We start from the raw sequence: 24,262 nt of genomic DNA on the forward strand, positions 1-24,262 counted from the left end.
GGAGACCTCTACTAGATGTTTTGTGCCTGTCTTAAATGATACACAGTAATGCAAATTAGTAGTCATTCCACGTCCTTCTACTGTGCCCAGCTTCTCCATAACAATCACTAACGTCATCTAACTTATTTCACAGAATAAGACATGTCAGACTATTCTTGACTAGCGTGTTTTTGATTTGCTAGTTCTTTTTTTTTTTTTTCCAAATCCTGATTTATTTTAATACTGTAAACCATTTTCCCATGATAAAAACTCCTAGGTCTTGTGTTTGTTTGTTCCTTTAGATTTCTAACCTCTCCAGCTAGTACTTGGTCATCTCTTACTGGCACAGGTCCATTTTAGAACTCTCCTATTCATGTCTTCGGCACTAATGCTTCAGGCCAGGGATAGTCAAACTTTTTCTATATAGAGCCAGATAGTAACTATTTCCAGTTTTGAGGGCGATATGGTCTCTGTGGTAACTATTCAACTTTGCCATTGTAGGACAGACATAGAAAAGATTAAACAAATGAGCATGGCTGTGCACAGTAAATGAGTGTGGCTGTGTATGAAATTCAAATTTTATACAATTTTCACATGTTGGGAAATGCTATTCTTTTGATTAAAAAGAAAACCTATTTGTATTCGTTTCCTAGGGCTGCCGTAACAAATTACCACAAACTGGGTGGCTTAAGACAACAGAAATATATTTTCACACAGTTCTGGAGACTAGAAACCTGAAATTAAGGTGTCGGCAGAGCCATGCTCCCTCTGAAGTCTCTAGGGAAGAATCCTTCCTTACCTCTTCCAGTTTCAGGTGGCTCCTGGTAATCCTTGACGTTCCTTGGCTTTTAGCTGCATTATTCCAATCTCTGCCTCCATCGCCACATGGCCTCCTTAGGCCAGTCATGCCAGTCATTGGGTTTAGGGCTCACCCTAATCCGATATGACTTCAACTTCATTGCATCTGCAAAGGCCCTATCTCAAAATAAGGTCATATTCACAGGTACCAGCGGTTGTGATTTCAACATATTGTTTTGTGGGGGCTTTGGGGCCACACACAGTGTTCAATGTACAACTCTATTTAAAAATGTAAAATCCATTCTTAGCTTGTGGGCCATCCAAAACAGGTGGTAGGGTGGATTTGACCCATGGCTGTATTTGCTAACCCCTGTCCTAGCCAGAGTTGGCTTTTCATTTACTCTCTGATTAAACATCTTATCCTTATTGGGAAACAAGGTGAGAATTAACATTTATTGAGCCCCTACTGTCTTCCAGACATTTTGCTGAGTGTCTTGACGTGTGTTATTTTGCTTAATCTTCAAACAGCCCTATGAGGGTTGCCATCAGTAATTTAGGAGACAGAGAACATTAAATTACGCATTCAAGCTCACATCCCGTAGGTAGCAAACAGTGAATCTAGACTTGAATCTGCAGCTGAAAGTGAGTGACACTAATGTTTTTCTCTTCCTACTATATCACTGTAGTTCTTTAGATATGTAGTAACTACACACTACTTGGAATAGAGGCATAACCTTTAATCTGTTTTAGCTTTTCACTAGGATGATTGCATATTCCAAATGTTTCACAGTTGCTTGGGTTTTATATAAAATAAACCAATTTGGTGAGCTTAAGACAAAAATTGGGATTAAGGGAAGGACATTGAGATGGCTCACAGAATTGAAGAACATACTAAACCATCAAGTCTCAGGAAAGACTGGAACCAGGGCAGCTGTGGGGAACCCAGCAGTAGCACCTTTTTAAAAATATGATGCTGTCATTAAAGTGACTCGGCTCTAATATCTCCACCCCACTCTCTTCTCCTTTGCCTTTACCCTAATCTGATTGACCTACTTCGGGTGTAGTGTATCTGATCCCAGATCAAACAACCATAGAAGGGTTGGGGGACAGTGAAGGAGGGGGGCATAACCCAAATGTAACCTCTGGAGTATTTTTCATGAATTAAGTAGCATCCTGAATTTTGTCAATGACATCTGTTGTATCATACACATTCATGGGGCTTCTGTGTGGTGCAGAGGGTCAAATGGAATAGTCCCCACTTAATACTTGGTGTGTGTCATTGTTATTTCCTGGTCATATACCTAAGACAGTGACAAATCTGAATTTAGAAATATTTCCTCCAGAGTAGGTTATATTCTCCTCTGTTGTCCCATGGCACTTAGTTTGTGACTCTGTAGTATGGTGTCCCTCCCTTCCACCACTTGCTTCTTTTCTCCTTTCTCCCTTCTCTTGCATTTTTCTGGCATTACACTGATAAGCTCTTTCAGAGCAGAGATTTTATTTTAGTCTTAGCTGTATTCTAATGAGCCAGAGCTTGAGAAGATCTTGGGGAAGAGTGTTCAGGGAGAGTGGACAGTGAGTAAATTAGACCCCTAGTTGGGAGCAAGCTTGGTCATTTGGTTTGGCAACAGCCAAGAAGACTGTTATAGGTGGACAGAATGGTATAAAATGAGGTTGGAAAAATAGGCAGAAGACAGTTCATATTTAGGACATTGTCGCCATAGTAAGGAGTTTAGATTTTATTTTACATTTAATAGAAAATCATTGGAGACTTTTAAAAAATTCTTTTTTATGCATTTTTTATTGAAGTGTAGTTAATTTACAATGTTGTGTTAGTTTCAAGTATATAGCAAAGTGATTCAGTTATACATACATATGTATGTATATTCTTTTTCAGATTCTTTTCCGTTATAGGTTATTACAAGGTACTGAGTATAATTCCCTGTGCTATATAGTAGGCCCTTGTTTTCTTATTTTATATATTATAGTGTGTATATGTTAAGAAAACCATTGGAGAGTTTTAAACAAAAGAGTGATAGGATATGATCTCCCTTTTCAAATAGTTACTCTAGCTGATTTGGGAAGAAATAATTGTAGGGGAGATGGGCAGCAGTATTGGAAGCCTTGGGGCCAGTTCTCAGGCTATTGTAGAGGATTATAAGAGCTCTAGAAAATTAAAATGTCGTGTAGATAGACAAATTTTGGTTAGCCGCTAAAATTTATACTAATTTGTTTTATTCTTTTACCAAAGCAAAATTTGTAATCAATATACCTTCTCTCTCATTGCCACCCCCCCTTCTCTTATATCAGTTGCTTTCAGCAATTGTATGAAGAAAAATATTGTAGTAAAATCTGCTATGAGGCATGCTCCAGTAAATTTTTACTTGTGCTAGTGAAAATATTATAATTCTCTTTTTAGTAGCATAACTTTCCCTGAATTGCATTCTGATACAGTTTTTTGAGTGAAACAAAGGGATGAATTAAGCTAGCATAACATTAATTACCCATAATCTTGGGAACACCCATGAGAACGTTAAGTTAAACATCTTAGGGGTCATGATACAAAACAGGTTAAAATCCCTTGTCCGGATGAAAGGTAACCATTTAATTAATTAATTTATTTATCATTTTTAAAATTAGAGTTAGAAATTATCTTAGATTAGAACATATTTATGCAAGTGATTTGTTAAAGTGGTATGCACATATAGAGCATTTTAATTCCCAGGATCAATATAAATCTTTATTAATTATTTTGAAAAATAATTATAGCTCACATCTTTATTAGTAGGTTCTTTTCATTGAAAATGATAGTTTAAATGACCATAATTAAAGCAATTACATTGTTTAACTTTCTAGCAAAAAATTTAGTATACTGTATTCGTCTGCTTTTTTTTAAAAAAATTTTTTTGAGAAGGAAATTTAGTCCTTGCTAACAGTATATAGATTTACAAGTACTATTTTTTTATTCATATAGCACGCTATTTGTATATATAAACACTTGTGGGAGAAAGGGACTTACTGATTGTACCATTATGAATCTGATGTTTTTAAAAAGACACGGTTTCCATTTTTGGTGTTAAAAATTGCTAATAAAATAAAGACCTTATGAAGTATATGCATATTTGGAAGTACTAGAAAGGAAACATTACATTTAAAGAAGGCTGGTTTTGATTATTAAGTAGGCTTATATACTGTATGTGTTTATAAAATTTATGTTTGGAACCTGAATTCCTATTAGAGTAATCTGTGATGGAAACAAAAGTCAACAGCAGAGGCAAACTAGTACAGGAAATAATAAGAAATTGTGGATTTAGGGGGAATGATTAAGAATTGGGATCTATTACATTCTTTTTAAAAACACATATACAAGTGTAGATAAAAAGGGCTAAGTTTATTTATGATATATTTTTTAACAGCGCAACTCCTGTTTACTTTGTTAAAACCATAACAATGTAATCTGGTTCCTTTCGACTCAAATAAGACAAAGAATTCAATATTGAGGTACTGTTTATAGGTCATTAAATATTTGGTGTCTAAGGATAATGTTTAGCATTGTGTTCAGTTGGTGTGAACTGACCAATTGAAGTACCAGATTCTTAAATGTCTTACTTCAATTAATACAAAATACTAAGGGTTCCTTTCATGCCAAGTTACTTGCTCCATGGGTGCCAGCCACACAGTCTCCATAAGCAGGCTTTTCTGGGGACTAATCAAGACTCACGGCCTTCAGGTTCTGCAGTGCTAGCATTTCAGAATCTGAAACGTCACTTTTTCTTTTTATGAGCTTCTCCGTTTTTATCCCTAATTCTTTCTCTCATTTTAAGTTAGGTGTGGAATCAAGCTTGTATGATTGTACTCTTTTTTTTAATGTAAACGCCGACATTTATTTATTTATTTATTTATTTTTATTTATTTTTGGCTTCGTTGGGTCTTCGTTGCTGCTCACGGGCTATCTCTAGTTGCAGTGAGCAGGGGCTACTCTTCGTTGTGGTGAGCGGGCTTCTCATTGCGGTGGCTTCTCTTGTTTGGAGCATGGGCTCTAGGTGCGTGGGCTTCAGTAGTTGTGGTGCGCGGGCTCAGTAGTTGTGGCTCACGGGCTCTAGAGCACAGGCTCAGTAGTTGTGGTGCACGGGCTTAGTTTCTCCGCAGCATGTGGGATCTCCCAGACCAGGGCTCGAACCCGTGTCCCCTGCATTGTCAGGTGGATTCTTAACCACTGCGCCACCAGGGAAGCCCCTGATTGTACTCTTAATGTAGTTAGAAATAAGTGTAATTTGGTAGAACATACTGGAAAGTTATAACAGTAAATAAACCCAAACAAAAGTTTATGCCAATTTAGGATATTGGTCTTCAGTAGATGAAATTTCCAGTCAATTAAAGACAGCTGTAATTTGGGGGCCAGATATCAGTAAAACGGCAAAAGTAGGCAAAATTTTTGTTTGGTACTCTCCCACCTTCTTTTTCAGCATCTCTGTTCCTATTTCTGTTTTTCTTCAGGTGCCTATCCTTGTCAGCTAATTTTTCATAAGTTTCCTGTGTCCAGAGATATTTGCAGCTCAATGCAAATATTTGTTAATTAATGAAAAACCCTGAATATCCAACAAAATTCAATAATGCAAATGTGGTTTCAGGCACTGTGAGAGGAAATGATCTGTTTTGGGGGTGAGAGGGACTTTCAACATCTCTTAAATCCAAATAGGCAGATAAGTAAGTTCTCTGACTATCTGATCATACTGGTTCTAGAGTCTTACTTTGGCTTTATTGTGTCTAGTCCCAGTTATTCTCTGAGTCGGTTACATAGTTAAGGGAGAAATTACTGGAGATACAGTTGTAGAGTATAGTAAAACTCCTGTCTTCTAACCTGTTATAATTTCCTGTTAAGAACATTAGAGCTGGAAACAAAACTATAGCCCCTATACACTTTGACAGCACCTTTATTCCGTAGTCTTATTTGTGCATGTGTGTGTGTGTATATGTGTGTACACATATTTCCTTCAAACCTTCTACTCCTCTGACGCTAGATCTTTGCTCCAGCTGTTTCAACTTAATACGTACTTTTTTTTTTTGTAGGTTTCTATTACTTGTAATAAGAGAATCTTTAGCAGAGCAAATGTCTATGATTTTGCTACTAGGAGAAGGCTAAGGAAATGCTTTTGATTACTGAGTTCCTACGACATGTATGGTACCATTATATAGGTAGTCAGTACATGAAGAAATGCATAATTTCATTCCAAAGTTTCGATAGATTCTTACAGGATACTTGATGAACTTTCTTTTGTTAACCTTGAGAAAAATATTGCTAGAAATAATAACTGTTGTATGTTGCTGGTAGGAGTGCGAATTAGTACAGTCAGTTTAGAAAGCAATTTGGTACTTTTTAATAAATTTGAATATACACACATCCTACACCTCGTCAATCCATTCTTTAAGTATGTACTAGAGAAATTTTTTTCTCATGTGCAACAGGAGAAACCAACAAGAATAATTTGAGCAGCATGTTCATAATGATAAAAACTCAGTTCAACTCAAGGATCCACCGGCAGTTAAATTGTATAGTATTCATATACTGGGATACTGTGTGGCATGGGAGCTTCAGGTTGGTTCTAAGAAACTTCAGTGAATTATTTCTTCCAAATGCCCATGCAGTTTCCTGTTTGGAAATTAAGTAGCTTTAGGTTTATTCTTCTTAGAGTTCTGGCTTAACACTGAGTATTTGGGGTTTTCGTATCTTCTCACTTTCTGATTTTATGATTTGTAACCTCTACTTTCCTTTTAGAAAAACTTATTAGTGGTATAGCTATAGATGAAAGGAACAGCAAGGTTTGTATTATCAGCACAGTTTATTTTTTGTTATACATGTTCCTTATTCTTTCTGTCACAAGTAATATAAAACTGTTTACATTTTTTCTTTGATAAAAATAAGCCCCAAATTTATAAAATATAAGTATTTAGGAACTTATTTTATAATTTTCCAGACATCTAGAAGGATTGATAGATAAATCCAGAGTTTCACTCCGAGATAAAGATTTCATTTTAACAAATTCTGAGGCAGGTTCTTCACTAGGCTTATAGATTTATTTGGATGCAATTAGCTGGATACCCAACTGCAAGTGACTTAAAGTATAAGTACATTTATTTTTAAAATAAATTACATGGAGTCTCGAGAGTAGCAGTTCCAGGATTCAGTGATGTCATCAAGAACTCAGGCTATTTAAATCCTACTACTCTACGATTTTTGGTTCATTGACCTTTTGCTTTTATGTTTGTCAATAAATTTCATGATAATGATGGTAGTGATAGTGGTAAAGGACATACAGTTTCTATTTCTAATTTTTTCTGGGAAGACTTAGATGAACAGATTGGATGTTAGGACATAACTCTTTAATGTTCTACTGATATTTTGGAAATCATCTGACTGAAATCCTGACATCGTGGAAAGGGAATGGGCTTCCATATTTGCAGTTCCTCCTTCTGTTTTTGCCCCTTCTTTCCTTACTGTCCTTTTCATGGCCTGTAAAGATTGGACTGCATATGTGGCTAATATAGTCGTTGTTAATGACTCTTAATACTCCAGTATGGAATGAGTAACTGTTAGATGTTTTAAATGAGTTTAAATTCACATTGTCATTTAACTTCACTCATATTTTGGTTTTTTATTAAATTAACTTGGTTGTAAAAAAGGTGCTATTTCTAATTTGGTTTTGTTAAAGAGTTTTTTCTTTTATTTTTTACCTTGATATATGATCTTTCATTTTCTTTTTAGTTTGTACCTGTATACTTTTTAAAACTAGACTTAATTTTCAGAGCAGTTTTAGGTTTATAGAAAAATTGAACAGAGAGTACAGATAGTTCCCACATTCTCCCCTTCCCTTTCCCCCTATTATTAATATCTCATTAGTGTGGCACATTTGTTACAGTTGATGAGCCTATATTGATACATTATTTTTAACTAGAACCCATAGTTTACCCTAGGGTACACTCTTTCTGTTGTACAGTTCTATGGGTTTTGACAAATGCATAATGTCATATATCTATGATTACAGTATCATGTAGAATAGTTTCACTGCCCTGAAAATCCCCTGTGAATTACCTATTCATTAGTCCCTTGCAACCACTGATCTTTTCACTATCTTTATAGTTTTGCCTTTTCTAAAATGGAAAAGTTGTTTATTGGGTTTTTAGCTATTATTAGAATGTCATGTGGAAAAATAAAGAAAATTTTACTTCTTCCTTTGTAATCTGGATCCCTTTTATTTCTTTTCCTTGTGTTATTGCACTGGCTAGGACTTCCACTATAATACTGAATAGAAATCGAGCTGACATCTTGCTTATTCCTGATCTTAGGGGGAATGTATTCAATCTTTTCACCCTTAAATATGTTAGCTATAGATTTTTTGTAGATGCCCTTTTTCATTTGAGCTCGTCCCTTTCTATTTCTAGTTTTTATTCTCAGGAATAGATGTTTATATCAGATGTTTTTTCCATATCTCTAGAGATGATCGTGTAGTTTTCTTTTTTAGTTTAGTATGGTGAATTCCATTGCTTGATTTAAAAAAAAAATTAACTAACTTACTTTTTGACTGCGTTGGGTCTTCGTTGCTGCACTCAGGCTTTCTCTAATTGCAGCAAGCAGGGCCTACTCTTCGTTGTGGTGTGCAGGCTTCTCATTGTGGTGGCTTCTCTTGTTATGGAGCATGGGCTCTAGGTGCGTGGGCTTCAGTAGTTGTGGTGCGCGGGCTCAGTAGTTGCGGCTCGCGGGCTGTAGAGCACAGGCTTAGTAGTTGTGGTGCACGGGCTTAGTTGCTCCGTGGCATGTGGGGTCTTCCCGGACCAGGGGTCGAACCCATGTCCCCTGCATTAGCAGGCGGATGTGTAACCACTACGCCACCAGGGAAGTCCCGGATGTATCAATTTTTGACTCATATGCTTTGAATATCTGCTTTTAGATCCGTAAACATTTAAGTTTATTATGTCCTCTTGGTGAATTAACCTCTTTATTATTATGAAATTGCCTTCTTTATCTCTGATACCATATGCCTGTATCTAAAAAAAATCACTGGCAAGAGGAATGGGATTGACATTACTGATTTAGTTAATAGCCTTGTAAAAGAAGGTAGATTACCTAAACAAAATCAGCGTCTTGTTAGAATAGAGGAGGGAATTGAAGGAAGGGGGAGGGATGTTGTATAATCATCTAATGATTATTACATATGCTAATCTTGCCTACTTAAAATATTTTATATGCTAATGAAATGAAAAAATCAAATTTAGATATAATTCTTTATTCCCCACTCTCAAATTTCAAGTTAAACGCTCTCAATTATTATATTTAATATTATCACCATTTAATGATTGAGAAAACTCTTGAGTGACTCAACTCTTATTTTGTTTTGAAACAGAATTGATATCTACCTCTAAATCTCAGCAATTGTGGGTTTATTTTTGTTTGTTGTTATCCTTTCTTAGTTTGTTTTGACTCTAAGTCTAAGAAGATAACATTGTGGGGGGAAAATATCCATGCTTTTCTTAAGTTTTATTATGTTCAAAGAGGAAAAGCAGAACATAACATAGTACATTATTTCATCATGTCACATTGGATAGAACATGACAGAACATGTATTTACAAAAGTACACTCTTCTTTAGAGCCGGATGACTGCTATCAATTTAGAAACAAACCATCTGCTTATTGTTTAAATTTCTGGATAACTTAAACCAACCCACATCTATAAACAGAAGTAACATTCTTTGTAACCTTAAAACCATTGCTAACGTCCATTGTCTCCATATGTAATTCATATTTCCTGTGTAGTGAATGAAAACAGATTATGACATTTGTGTTGTCTAAAAAGATCAAGTTGATTTCATTAACATGAAAGGTTAATGAGTTATACATTCAGCATCTGAAATTGTTATAATATAGTTTGGGACATATTTGTTCACACCTTGGTAAAGCACATACCCCCAAACTATCAATAAATAAGTGCTTACTTGACATAGTCCAAATAACTACTTATTCATTAGCTCTTAATTCTTGCATTCATTCAACAATTAAGTGTTTCTGAGGCATTAGGTGCTAGGGGTATAATGATGAGTGAAATATAGCCTATAGTCTAGTGAGGATTTTAGATGAATAGGTAGTTACTCTAATAAGTATTATACTCTAATAAGTATTATAAGTAAAATGCTATAATAAATATTACTTATAACAAGTATTATAGGTTGTTGAGAGAAAAGAAAGATTCATGGGTGACTCAAGTTTCTGCTTGGGCAAATAGTGGATGGAAAACACAGGTACAAGAACATTCATCTGTAAGTGAAGGTGAGATTGGTGATTTTTGTGTGTCAGTTGCTCAGTTTTATATATAGCACTTATTTTCTGTAATTATCAAGTTAAGTGTATAATAAGGCAGTGGTTCCTAAATGGTGATAATGTAGAATTTTGTATGGAATGTGGAGTTTTCATAACAATTTACTCTTCTTGGATCCCTAGGTGTTCCTCTGAGTGTGACATACAGACTGTATCTTTCCTAGATTATTCATCTCTTGCATTTATTGTTGGCTTTAGTGTTATTGCTAATTTTCTTCTGCTTTGGTCAACCTCTACCTGTGCCCTCAGTTTATATGAATTTAAGATGAAATCTGTATCTAAAGCATGTATGTATTCTTCCTATAAAATTTGTCATTAGAGTAGTACCCAGGTTTTTCCTAATGGTTGGTGATGATTAAGTTACCAGTTAGTTGGGAACTGCTCTGGGGAGAGGGACAGGTGTGCATTTTTTTTTTTAAACAGCTTTATATTTAATGATTATCACCTGTTTTAAGTGTACAGTTTGATGAGTTTTGACAGATGTTTATAGTTTTGTGACTATGACCATAATCAAACAGAATTTCTTCCCTAAAAAAGTCTCACTTTTTCCTTTGCAGTCAGTTCCCTCCCCCCATATCTCTCGGGTCCCAAGCAGTCACTGATATGCTCTCTGTCACTGTAATTTTGGGTTTTCTACAATTCATACAAATGGACATATGTTTTCATTTCTCTTTGGTAGATACCTAGGGATAGAATTGCTGGATCTTATGGTAAGTTTATGTTTAACTTCCTAGAAAACTGACCAGCTGTTTTCCAAAGCGACTGTACCATTTTCTGTTCCCACCAGCAACGTATGAGAGTTCTAGTAGCTCCATATTCCCACTATCACTTGCTGTTGTTATTCTTTCTAGTATTTTTAGCCATTCTTGTGCATGTATAGTAGTATCTAATTGTGGTTTTAATTTGCATTTCCGTAAAAGTTAATGATGTTGAACATCTTTCTGTTGACTTTTTGCCCATTCGTGTATATGTATGTAGTGTGTTTATGAGTGTATATGTACATACACAATATACACACATGTGCATGCATACATATTACATATGAATATACTATATGTATGTGTGTACATATCTTTTTTCTTTGGATGAAGGGTCTGTTGACATATTGCTCATTTTAATTTGTTTGGTTATATGTCTTATTTTTGAGTTGTAAGAATTATTTATATATTCTGGATGCAAGTGCTTTGTCAGATATGTTTTTGCAGATAGTTTCTGTGAGTCTGTGGTTTGCTTTTTCATTTTCTCAGCTGAGTCAAGAGCAAAAGGCCTTTAATTTTTATTAAAGACACATTTTTATCATTGTATAGTTATCTGATGCTGTGTAACAAACTACTCAAAGTTTAGTGGCTAAAAATAACAATAGCATTTACTTTGCATGAATCTGCAGTTTGGGAAGGGTTTGCCTGGAATAGCCTATGACTGTTCTGCTTGACATTGGCTGGTACATCTTGAAAGCTAAAGACTGGAATCATCTGAAGACTCACTCACATGAATGGCACCTTGGCTCGGAGTAGTTGAATAGCTGTGTGTTGGAATAGCTGGGGCATCTCTCTCTCTTTTTACATAGTTTTTCTAGCATGGTGAAAAACTATGTAAAAATTACCTTTTAAAGGTAGTTGGACTTCTTACTTGGTAGCTCAGGGCTCCAAAGGCGCATGCATGTTCAGACAAAGTGAGAACACCAGGCAGAATGCATTTTGCCCATTATGATTGAGCCTTAAAAATCAGCATCATTTCTGCCTCATTACGTTTAAGTTACAGTTACCAAGGTAGTTTCAAAGGTCCCAGGTTCAAGGGCAGGGAATATATGACATATGGAGGAGAGTCAGTGTCACATTTTAAGAAGTACATGTGGGATAGGATATAAATTAGTGTGGCCATCTTTGGATAGTAACTGTCATAATGAATTTCTTCTTCAATGTTTTATTCTTTTTTCCCCCCGGTGTATCATATATTTGCCTAAATCAAATTATAAAGTGTTTCTTTCCAGTGTTTTTTTGCATAAGTTTTATGGTTTGAGCACCAGCATTTAAGTCTGTGTTCCATTTTAAGTTAGTTTTTGTGTACAGAGTAAGGTGTAGGTCGAAGTTCATATATTTCGGTGGAGAAATTGAATTGTTAAAGCTCCATTGGTTGAAAAGACTAGTCTTCTCCCATGTACCTTGATACTTCTGTAGAAAATCAATTGAACATACAGTGTGGATCTGTTTCTAGGATTATTTCTCTTCAGCCTCTGGAAACTTCTTCAGCATTTCCTTAAAGCATTTCTGCTGGTGACAGATTCTTAGTCTCTTTTACATGAGAATGTCTTTATTTTGCCTTCATTCCTGAAGGATATTTTTGCTGGATATAGAATTCTGGGTTTATAGTTCAAAACCTTAAAAGATATTTTCTCTTCTTGCTTCCATGGTTTCTGATGGTTTCTAATGGCAAATCCATAATCATTTTAATAGTTGTTCCAGTATATAATATATACATATATATATTTTTTGGCTACTTTCAAAAACCTTTCTTTATATTTGGATTTCAGCATTTTTGTTTATGATATGTCTAGGTATGGTTTTCTTTGTGCATATCTTACTTGAGGTTCACTGAGCTTAAATCTGTAAATGTTTGTCTCACCAAATTTCAGAAGTTTTTAGCTATTCTTCATATATTTTCTCTATATCAATATATAGAGAAACATATATCAATCTGTTTTTCCTCTCTTTCTAGGTTTCTGATAATACAAATGCTAGGTCTTTTGCTATTCTCCTTCAAGTCTGTGGGGTTCTGCTCAGTTTCTGTTTTCAATCTTTTTTCCTCTCTCTTCTGTAGACTGGATAATCTTTATTTATTTATCAAGTTCACTGATTCTTTTCTCTTCATTCTGCTGTTGAGCCCCCGTCTACTGAATTTTTTATTTCTCTTACTGTATTTTTCAGTTCCAGAAGTTCCACTTTTTAAAGTTTCTGTTTCTCTGCTGAGAACTTCTCTTTCCATCCATTGCAAGTGTGTTTAACCTTACCTCATGGAATTATAATAGCTCCTTTACAGGCTCTGTCTGGTAATTCCAACATCTGATTGTCTTTTCTTTGAGCTGTGGTAACGATTTTTTGTTCTTTTCAGGTTGAGTAATTTTGGATCTGTCCTTGACATTTTGAATGTCAGGTTGTGAGACTCTGGATCCTGTTAAACTCCTCTGGAGAGTGTTGATCTTTTAAACATTTATTATTATTTATTTATTTATCATTATTTTTTTTCTTTAGTAGTAAGCAGTCCCCTATTAGATTCAGACTGCAAGTTCTGTCTCGTCTTCAGTGGATAGTAGCTCCAATGTCAGTTGCCTTTCCTATGCTGCTTTGCATCTGTCCTGACTGTGTGCCACTCATGGGCCATGCTGGGACTTGGGTGGTAGTTTTAATTGTAGTTTTGCTCTGAAAGCCTTCGCTTTGCTACTTGGGTCTGTTCCATGCGTATGCTGGTGAGGGGTGAGCTCTGTATTTGTGCTAGTTCAAACACCGATTTAGTCAAGAGATTTCCTTTTCCAGCTCTTCCTTTCAGGGATTGCCTCTTTATTCTCTGCTTCATTGGGTCTCCTCTTTCTGGTCCTCTGTCCAGAAAGACAGGATTTCTCTCAGAGTTGTAGCTGCCTTCTCTGCTATCCCAGCTGCACACACTCTTCAGGGTCTGCCGTTGGGACAAAGTGAATAGAGAAAAGAGTGAAAAAAATAATGGGCATTCTTCCTTTCTTCTTTGGACTCCAGAGGTCCCCTTTTCCATATGCTTTTGCCCAGAAAAACAGACTTTATTTTCCAGTTTTAACTACCTGCACTGGTGCTGCTTCATCTTATAATTGGGGCCTGTCCTTGGGGCAGAGTCAAGAGAAAAAAACAGACAGAACCCCTCCCCTGAACCAGGGATTAATTCCCTACACATTCTCTGGTTCACTTGGGCCCCTCTTCCCTGTTTTCTGACTAGAAAGAGTTTCTCTCAGGTTTTGCTCCCTGTGCTGTAGCTGCTGCAGTGCATGGGCCCTGAAGTTATGAATTGTAATTAATGAGCTGGAACGGGTGGCCTGTAGGCAGCTGCCTGGAGGAAAGAGACTGAAAGTGGTTTGCGGACCTCACAAAGGTCTTGGTTGCTATGCTAATGCGTTTGTGTATTTTGAAAGTATATGACTAGATTTGTAACATGCAGTGCTTCTTTAGTGAGAAGCAGATAGCTAATGCTCAGTTTTTCTATTTTTTACTTTGTATTTTTATCATCATAGAGAGGGAAGCAGCTGGTGCTGAAAAGCCTTAGTATTTAAATCTCTTTTCTTCTATGGCCAGGATAAACAGCTGGGGAATGACAATTGCATATGATTTCTGAAGACTTTTGCTAAATTAATCTTCTTGAAATAATGTAAGTTTTCTTCTTCTCTGGTTGTCTTGTCAAGAATTTCAGCATAAATAAATAGCCATATGGCATAATGTGCTAATTGTGGTTGACTGTTTTATATAGTACCTTTTTCATTGCCATCTGATGTAATTTTTAATTGCAATCTGATGACCACTTTTTAAGGTAGAAATGGAATTCTGCATTTCCTTTGAGATATTAATAGTAATAAAATTATCATTTATTGAGCACTTACACTTTTCCTTGAGTTCCATACCATTGTTATCCTTATTCTGTTAATGAGCTCAAAGAAGTAAGTTGCTTGTTTGGATCACACATCTTACAAATGGCAAAGCTAGAATTTGAACTAAACAGTCTGTCTCTAAAACCTGCATTCTTAATCTTTATGCTATGTTGTTATATTTTTTGCAAGGCGCTGGGAATACATAAAAATTAGTATTTCTGAAACATCTTTTCATCTCAGGAAGTCCTAAACTAGACCTTGGATTCAGTATTTTACATTTATCTAGCTCTTTACAGAGCTTTTCACATACGTTAACACCTGCATTGACCACCACAGGAAAACAGGTTGATATTAGCTTTCACCTTTTTACAGAGGAGGTCAGAGCTTAGAGAGTTTAAATGACCTGCCTAAGGTTGCCCAGATAGTAAATAGTGGAAATAAGATAAGTAGAATTCTAGTTGCTTGACTAATAGGAAATAAACATATGCTAAATACAACTTTTGTATTTATATCTGTAAACTGCATGTTAAATTAACCCAATGAAGTCTTTCTTTAATATGATGCTTTAAAGTTTTTATAATCATACTGCTTTTCAAGGTAAAGTCTATTAAATATATATTTCTTGTTAATTTTACTTATTTTGTGTTGATTTAATGCATTAAAAAGCATTAAACTGTAATAACATGAGTCTCTATTGACTTTTGATTATTTTCACTTTGGGAGCTACTCAATGTTGTATTGCTTGTATTATAACATTTTATGTTGTTCCAAAATTCTGTTTTATCTTTTAGTGTACAAAAATTGTTACTTTTCTTTTTATTGTTACCAAACAGTATATATGCATGATGGAACATTAGAAAATAAATAAAACCACTCAGAGATTACTACTGTTATCAATTCATTGTATATCCTTCTGGCTCTTTTTTGATTTGCACACACAAACACAAGGATCCAGTCCAGAACTTTGCATTTCTTACATCTAGATTTCATGTCTCCTAAGTCACTTTTATCTAATACTCTACTTAAAAGCAGTCTCTCTTGATAACCTGTTTTTAACTGAGGACCTACATATGGTTTTTTCCCTGCCAGTGACAGATGTTTAATGAATGTTTTTAGTATTAATCATTTTAGTTGTTATCAAAACTCAAGGAGAGGCAAATTTCAATGAAGAGTTTGCTGGTGGTAAATTTACAAATGCTGAGCATTAGCCCTGTATCTCATTGTTTTGGATACTTGTTAGTCGTTGTTTGGGTAACAAGTAAATTAAAAGCAATCTCTTTAGTAGAGGTCAAAAGAATGTTGTTCACTCCAGTGCTTTCCTATAGAATCAAAGGAAGCTGAGCTGAACTGACAGAGTGCTGTTAGAATGAGACAGTCCTTAAACATGTTGCTGGGAAGAGCTCATGAAATAAATCAATTTAGTTGGAAACAAAAGATTGAATTTGGTATTCTTTTCCTACTGGAGAAAGTGCAGAAGAAGATTTAGATCTTCAAACTGCCTCAGGTTTTTGAGACACAAAAGAGTAAGTAGTTTGATGTGGTTTAGAGGAGAAGTTGTGTATTTCATCCCAAGTGCTTGTTGCCTCTGCCTTTCCCCTTTTGGTCCTCAAATATATACAGTAACTAACCTGACCTAGCTGAGGACTCTTAATCACATCACTAGATTAAATAAGGTTTAAAAAGAAACAGGAAGATGGAAGATGTAATTTAATGTACCTATCATTAAGAATAGAAAAAAATGCGGTGTATCAGTGGTGAGAAATTCATTTCCTTTAATAAAGATTTCTGTAAATAATTGTTTCAACATCTAGCTGTATATGCTTTAGTAAAATTCTGTCATAGCAAAGTCATTCATTTATCGCTTGTTTTTTGTTTGCATATGTGAATAACCTTTCTTCCTCCCCATTAGTGGCCTATTTTAGCTCTCTGTGAATTATGCATTGGAATCATATTCATGTTGCGCTGCAATCACAAATTTAGCAGTGTTTGTCCTAAAAGTTTTTTTATTTTCTAACAGCATGTAGATATCAAACACCAACCCCACGCCCCTCCTTCTTCTAATCCTGTCTCCTAATTCAGAGAGGGAAAGGGAGAGGGAAGGAAAGCATTTGCCTGTATCTGGACCATCTCCCATGTAACATAGCTAACAGATTGCTCTGTGTGCTCTTAACCGTCTTCTGCAGGAATGCTCTTCAGTCAGGATCCATTATCCTTCCTGTGTCTGTAACTTCTTCCATCTTACTGACTACTTCTACTAAGCCATTAAAAACTTGTCTAAGTCTTTTATCCTCAAAATATCTTGTTGTCAATTTTCTCTCAACTCTGCTCTTCCTGGCAACAACTCAGTCTCATTCCTCACTTTTATTGTGAAACTTTTTGAAAGCGTTGACTCTTAACACTGACTTTATATCCTCTTATTCAGTCCTCAACTATGTTCTTACATATACCACTCTATTAAAATTGTAAAGTATTTGACCTCTTTGCAGAACTGGATACTAGGGATTACTTGTTCCTTTAAAAGTTAAAAAAAAAGTTTTGATCAAGGATTTACAAGTAGTTTAAACCGTCAAATAGTATGCTGCAAACTAGTAGAAAAAGAGTAGTACTCTTATTTACTTGTTCCACTGCCTGAGTCCCACAACCCAGAGGCAGCTACTTGTAACTTTTTCCTTACTTCTTCTGTTATTTGCTTCCTTATAACTAAATTAATATGTTTACACTGCTATTTATGTTACACTGATCACACTGATTTTGTACACATACATCAGCTTCCTTACAGCTTCCTCTAGTTTCTTATCCCTTCTTCACTCTGCATTTCTTTAGATATGCATTCACTTTTTACATTTAAATTCTCTCTTTTTTTGTTGTTCATATACTAATTCTTAAAAATTTGTTTAGTAGTGCATGCTTTGAATTATATTTTCGATTAATAAAGGTTGGAAATGCATTCCTCTTATACCAGATTGAAAAATAAAAGACATATTGAACAGAGGAACTTGCATCTTCTCTTTTCTCAATCAGACTCTCATGTAATCTTTTTCTTTCAGCCTCATGTGCCATCTTACTTGTCCTTGAACATACCAAACACGATCCTACCTACTGGTCTTTGTACTTACTGCCCATTCTGACTGGAATACTCCTGTTATGGACTGAATATTTGTGTTCCCCAAAATTCATGTCAAGACCCTCTCCCCCCAGTGTTATGGTATTACGAGGTGGGGCCTTTGGGAGGTAATTAGGATTAGACGAGGAGCCCTTATGAATGGGATTAGTTCCCTTGTAAGAGTGCAGAGAGAGCTTGCTTCTCTTTGTTCTCTGCCATGTCAGGATACAAACAAGATAGTCATGTAAAATCATCTATAGTAACCAGGAAGCAGGTCCTCATCAGACACCGAATCATGAATGGAAAACAATGTGTTTTCTTCTAAGAGTTTTATAGTTTTAACTCTTACATTTAGTCTTTGATCTCTTTTGAGTTAATTTTTGTGTACGGTATAAGGTAAGGGTTCAGCTTCATACTTTTGCAGGTATTTTCCCAGCATCATTTGTTAAGAAGACTGTCCTTTCTCCACAGAATGGTCTCGGTACCTTTATAGAATATCATTAGACCATATACAAGGGTTTGTTTCAGGCTCTCTCCTATTTCATTGGCCTATATGTCTGTCTTTATGAGTTATCTTTATGATTACTGTAGCTTTAAAGTAAGTTTTGAAATCAGAAGGTGTGAGTCCTCCAACTTTGTTCCTCTTTTTCAAAGTTATTTTGGCTATTTGGGGTCTTTTGGGTTCCATATGAATTTTAGGATGGATTTTTGTATTTCTATAAAGAAGTCATTGAGATTTTGGTAGGAATAGCATTGACTCTATAGATCATTTTGAATAGTATTGACACCTTAACAATATTACATCTTCCACTTCATGAACACAGGATGTCTTTCCATTTATTTATATGTTTTTAGATCTCTTTCAGCAGTGTTTTATAGTTTTCAATGAACAAGCCTTTGGCTTCTTTGGTTAAATTTATTCCTGTCTTTTATTTATATATATATATATATATTTTTTTTTTGGTGCTATTATAAACAAAATTCTTAAGTTCCTTTTAGAATTGTTCGTTGTTAGTGTATAGAAAGCATTAAGTCTTTTCAGGTGTTATTTAATATGTGACATCATTGAATTACTTCATCTTCTGTCAGTATTTCAGTATCAGTCAAGTGATTTGGACTGAAATCAGATGGAAACTAAAAATCAGAATAAATGATAATTTCTGGATTGAATTCCAGTACTAAAGTTTTATTTAATCTTTGTTAACCAAATTAAGTTTTAAACTGATTTAAGTGTGCTAATTTGAAACTATAGGCATTGAGTGATAATAGCAGATCTAAATAACTTTTGAAATATTTCAGTTTGGGCTCTTTATAGCATTAAAATGTTCTGAAAATGATATTTCTGGAGTATAATATAGAGCTTATTGTGCCTTATTGATGCTTCTCTAGAAGTTCCTAAAAAATGTAATAGTGTTGAATGTTTTGTATTTTGGGGTTGGGATGTACAGTTGAATACAGATTATAGATGATATATTTTTGCTTTTTTTACATTCACAGGCCACAGAAACACTATTTAGAATGGGTGTAGCAAGAGGAACCATCACAACGTTAAGAAATGGAGAAGTAAGATGAGAATTTTGATACAATTATTAATTCTTAATTCATAGTATACTTTTTTAATAAATTGAGAATACCTGATGTACAAAGTATTGAGTAAATCTCATCTACAAATCTGTTTCAGTTAAGTCATGTTAGAACCAGATCTTGTGTTGAATATAAATTTCTGAGCCTTTTAATCTTTGGTTACCAATTGTTTTCACTCTTAAAAGAAAATGACATTTAATAATAACTTCTGCAAATATATATATATTTATTGAACATAATCCCATACTTCTTTCTTTCTTCCTATTTTATGTTCTACAGATGTGATACTTCTTTCCTAGCATAAAATAATTTGAAATGTTGATATTTATCACAGAAGGAAGGACGAAGGGAGGGAGAGAAATGGAATTTAATCTGTTCTTTCTTATAGTTGAGGCTCAATTATGATAGAGTCTAAGTTTAGACTTTTCTAAATATTCCTACCAATTCTTAAAAAAAAATCTACCTGAAATAAATTTTCATTACCAAATTATTACTGGCCTAATTACCACTCTGTCTGCTTTTTCTTTATTCACGCTCTTACTAAGATATCCTTAGGTTGAGGTTGAATATAATGTCACATTGCCATGTTCCCTTTTCTATCCTACTAGCAAATATTTATGGGTAAAATACAGTGCTTTTTATTCTGGAATCAAGTTCTGTGTTATTTAATGTAATATATATATAACTCAATACCCTAAACACTTGAAACTGTATTATTGTGTGATTATAAAATTTATCAGTCAATATATCTGCTTGTTAGGTGAAAATGCACAGTCATTTGGAAATTATATGCCTTTAAATGTTTAATTGTACATATATTGGCAAATTTCTTTGGTATTAATTTGTAATATATATTTTGTCTATGAAAAGTACTTAACTCATCTCTTTGTATTCTCAACAAACTACAGTATGTGGTGCCATTTTGAGAGAAGAAAACATTCCCATTAATAAAGTCAGACATATTTATTTGCCTAAAATGTGTCTAAATGAATTTTAGATTTTAGTTATTACTATGAAATTTTTCATGGAGGTGGTCAGTGAACTTTTGAACTTTATCTTCTTTTATAAAAAGTTTGGGGAAGTAAATGTATGCAAGACAGTTTTGCAGGTAATCTTCTGAGCATATCAACACATATTGCATATGTACATATTTTACTTAATGGAGAGGAAGTAGTTAAAGCAGCTGGCTTTGGATCCATTTCTCCCCCAATTACTGGGGATTGCAACAGGTAACTAACCTGTTTAACAGGTATTAATGTAGGACAGAGTTTATAAGCACTCTCTTGTACACTTTTTCCTTGTGTTTTAAGATCTCTGAAAATGGAATATGTCTTCTAATCAGTGGCGCTTCATAGTCACCATTTACTATTATTCACATTTTAACACCTCTAAAATTAAGTCTATGATATTTTAGAGTTGATAAAATATGATGATATTTTGTAGATTAAAAAAATACAGAGGGATACATAGTGAAGTATTCAGTAAATGGTAGCTAGGTAGACCACAAATTAGTTTTAGTTATTTGACTTTTAGGAAATAGAGAATTAAGACAAAACAAAACAAAGAAATTATTGAATATGTGTAAATGCAAGTGGCATAGATTTTTTGGAGATGCTAGGCTAAGTGCTATGGGAATAGATGATGTAATATGGTTTCCACCTTTAGAGGAGCTTACTCTCTGGTGGAGGAAACAGTGGCATCAATACGTGGGAGAAAAACCTGAAAGAGAGTTAAGGTTGAGTCTGGAAGTAAGTAACTAGAGTCCAGCTTACACTTGGAACGTGCTAAATTTTAGTGTCCGGCCAATAATAAAGAATTACTTTAGAAGTAGGAGATAAACGCAAAGGTTAACAATTTAATGGACTACTTAAAACAGAAGCTGAAATCACCATATTTGTAATGTTAGAAAACTTGTGATATGCTAAGGGAGGAGAGTGGTAAGGAGTTTGCTTGTCCTAGGGTTATTTGAAAAATTATTTTAGCTCATTACTGCAAAAATATCCGTTAAGCAGGGATTAATAAGTAACCCCATGACAGTGATATTAGGTAGGAGGAATAAAGACTGGTATATCCAAATTACAAAGATAGCAGTCTGAGTAAATTTGTGATCTGGATCCTTGATGATGCTGAACTTTGCTTGTCTGTTGTCTTCCCTTCTTTGTGTTCCTGCTTTAAGCCTATATTTTGTCTACCTATTGGACACTTCTGCTTGCATATTTTAAGAAATGTTGAGATCAGAAAACATGGTTCCTTTCTCTGAAAGGAAGAACGTAGTTTTTGAAGGAGTTTGAAATTTATTTTATAAGTTATAATGAATCATTGGAGGATTTAAGCAAAGGAATGATACACTGTCTTTTTAAATCTTCATCATAACTCTGCAAGGGAGAAATTATTATGCCCATTTTGTAGATAAACTGAGTCTCAGAGAAGTTAAACATTTTGCCTGTGATCAAAGAGGTAGGAGATGAAAGACTTGGGATATGAACCCCAATCTGACTCCAAAGCCCATTCATTCCACTATACAATATAATCTCCCTCAATGTAATTCACTTACTTAGACTAGAGTTTTCTAATCATTCAATTGTCCTATAGTTGGACAGTTGAAAAATAGCAACAGCATAGTAGCTAAGACCTCTGAGATTATGTAATCAGCCATGTTTTTTAATGCATTCTGATTATCACTGTTATCTTCTCATATGTGTAGAGGTGTATGGCTTAAAATGAATAGAAAAAAATATTGACCCTTCACAATTCTGTTTTGTCACTGAATGCCTAACCATGTTGATGTATTCTTTGTACAGTCCTATATATAGGGTAGCTGGATTTTTAAAATTTTGATTAAATTACATAAGCTAAAAAGCAGGTAATTTTGGGGTGGCAGAATTTTTAAAATTTAAATTAAATTTTTTTTATTTTTTAACTTTTTATTTTACATTGGAGTATATTTGATTAACGATGTGTTAGTTTCAGGTGTACAGCAAGGTGATTCAGTTATACATATACAGGTATCTGTTCTTTTTCAAATTCTTTTCCCATTTAGGTTGTTAATATAATATTGGGCAGAGTTAATGTGTTTCCTTATTTGGGAAGGCTAACTTGTAAAATTATCACTATCAAAAATAGTTATTGAACGTGCTTGGCTCAAAAATTGTACTTTTAAAATATTTTCAAGAAAGGTACAATCCTGTTTTCAGCCTTCCAGGTACTTATGTATAGGGTGAAACAAGTTGTTTGTTAAAAAGATAAAGTTGCTCTCTTAAATTTATGTATTAGAAAAATTATGTACTGTTATTTTATATAACTTGAAACCTGAATAATCCAGAAATTAGTGTTTTTTTGTTAGAGTCTTCTTAATTCAGAGTTTTAAAAGAGAACAAAGTTAAGCAGTTCTTTACCATAGGCAGGGGATTTCAAACTCTAGGTCTTAATTAAAGCCTTTACCTTCTGTGTATCAGCTGCTACTGTATATCCATTGAATCACTGAGAGTATGTAATGAAGAAGCTAAATGATTTCTTGTAGCCAGTGAGTTGATTCATCTATTATAGCTTTATTAATTTTAAAAAATTCTGTGAATTTTCTCAAGTACAAGCATATCTATCTTCATTTTTTTCAGAATGTTTAATGTTTCATATCTGTGTCTTTATGTTGGAGAGATTCATGAATAGAAGAAAAAATAATCTTTGCCTGTTTGTTCAGTCACCACAAGTATTTATTGAGCACCTTCTATGTTCCTGATGTTGTTTTAGGTGCCTGCGATCTATCAGTAAACAAAACAGACCAATATCCTTGTCTTTGGGGAGCTTATATTCTAGTCCACTGATAGCTTATATTCTAATTATGGAAGAAAATAAAAACGTATAAAGCAGCTAGGAAGTAATTACAATTACAAAGCTTCAAAAGAAGGTATAAGCAAGTATATGATTTAAAAGTATAAGCAATTTAGATAATGAAGGACGAAACAATAATTAGAATAGGGTAAGTTAGTTCAGAAGATTTCTTAGAAGGTACATCTTAAACTGGGCCTTGGAGAAATTTATGAGCATCATTGAAGAAGAGGTCAAAGGGCATTGCCAATTAGGAGAAACAATATAAAAAGGGACATAGTTGAGAGCTGGAAGAGATGTCTTGTTGTAGAATCAAAAAGGAAGGGGGAGGAGGTTGTGGTGTTGAAAGGGAGTAACATTTGTTGAGTGCCTTTTCCACGCACCTTATAATTATTCAGCTCTTTTATACATCAAAACAGCTTTCCAGTTTAGATCCTTTTATCACCATTTTTTCCAAAGGAGATAGTATTTTTTTTTTTAAATCACATTTCCCTGAGAATTTGCTATATGAATGCTATGATGCTGTTTAATCTTGTGGTATAATCAAGAATGAATACTATTTCTTCTTCGCAAGTGGAGAAGGCAGCCTTGTGTGATGTAAAGAGCGCTAGGCTGCCTGCCAGTAGACCTGGTTCTCTTCCTGGCATTAATAGCTAACTATGTGATCTTGGACAATTTACTTACCATCTCACGATTTCAAATTCATACTTTGGAAAATGAGTTGATTAAATGATCTTTAAGGTCCTATTCAGCTTTTTTTTTCTTTTTTTAAAATTTTATTTATTTATTTTATTTATTTATTTTTGGCTGTGTTGGGTCTTCGTTTCTGTGCGAGGGCTTTCTCCAGTTGCGGAGAGTGGGGGCCACTCCTCATCGCGGTGCGCGGGCCTCTCACTGTCATGGCCTCTCACTGTCATGGCCTCTCTTGTTGCGGAGCACAAGCTCCAGACGCGCAGGCTCAGTAGTTGTGGCTCACGGGCCTAGTTGCTCCGTGGCATGTGG

General features: G+C 34.7%; 1 protein-coding gene across 1 annotated transcript in view; it reads left to right on the forward strand.

Moving 5' to 3' along the window:
- The window catches only part of TMEM135 (transmembrane protein 135), a 245,376-nt gene that overhangs the window by 82,949 nt on the left and 138,165 nt on the right, over nt 1–24,262 (forward strand). The window contains exon 5 of the mRNA XM_033431910.2: nt 19,349–19,414. Coding sequence (XP_033287801.1) covers nt 19,349–19,414 — 66 coding nt within the window. The remainder of the gene's footprint in view (nt 1–19,348; nt 19,415–24,262) is intronic.

This window comes from Orcinus orca, chromosome 8 (genome assembly GCF_937001465.1).
Source record: "Orcinus orca chromosome 8, mOrcOrc1.1, whole genome shotgun sequence".
Lineage (NCBI taxonomy): Eukaryota > Metazoa > Chordata > Mammalia > Artiodactyla > Delphinidae > Orcinus > Orcinus orca.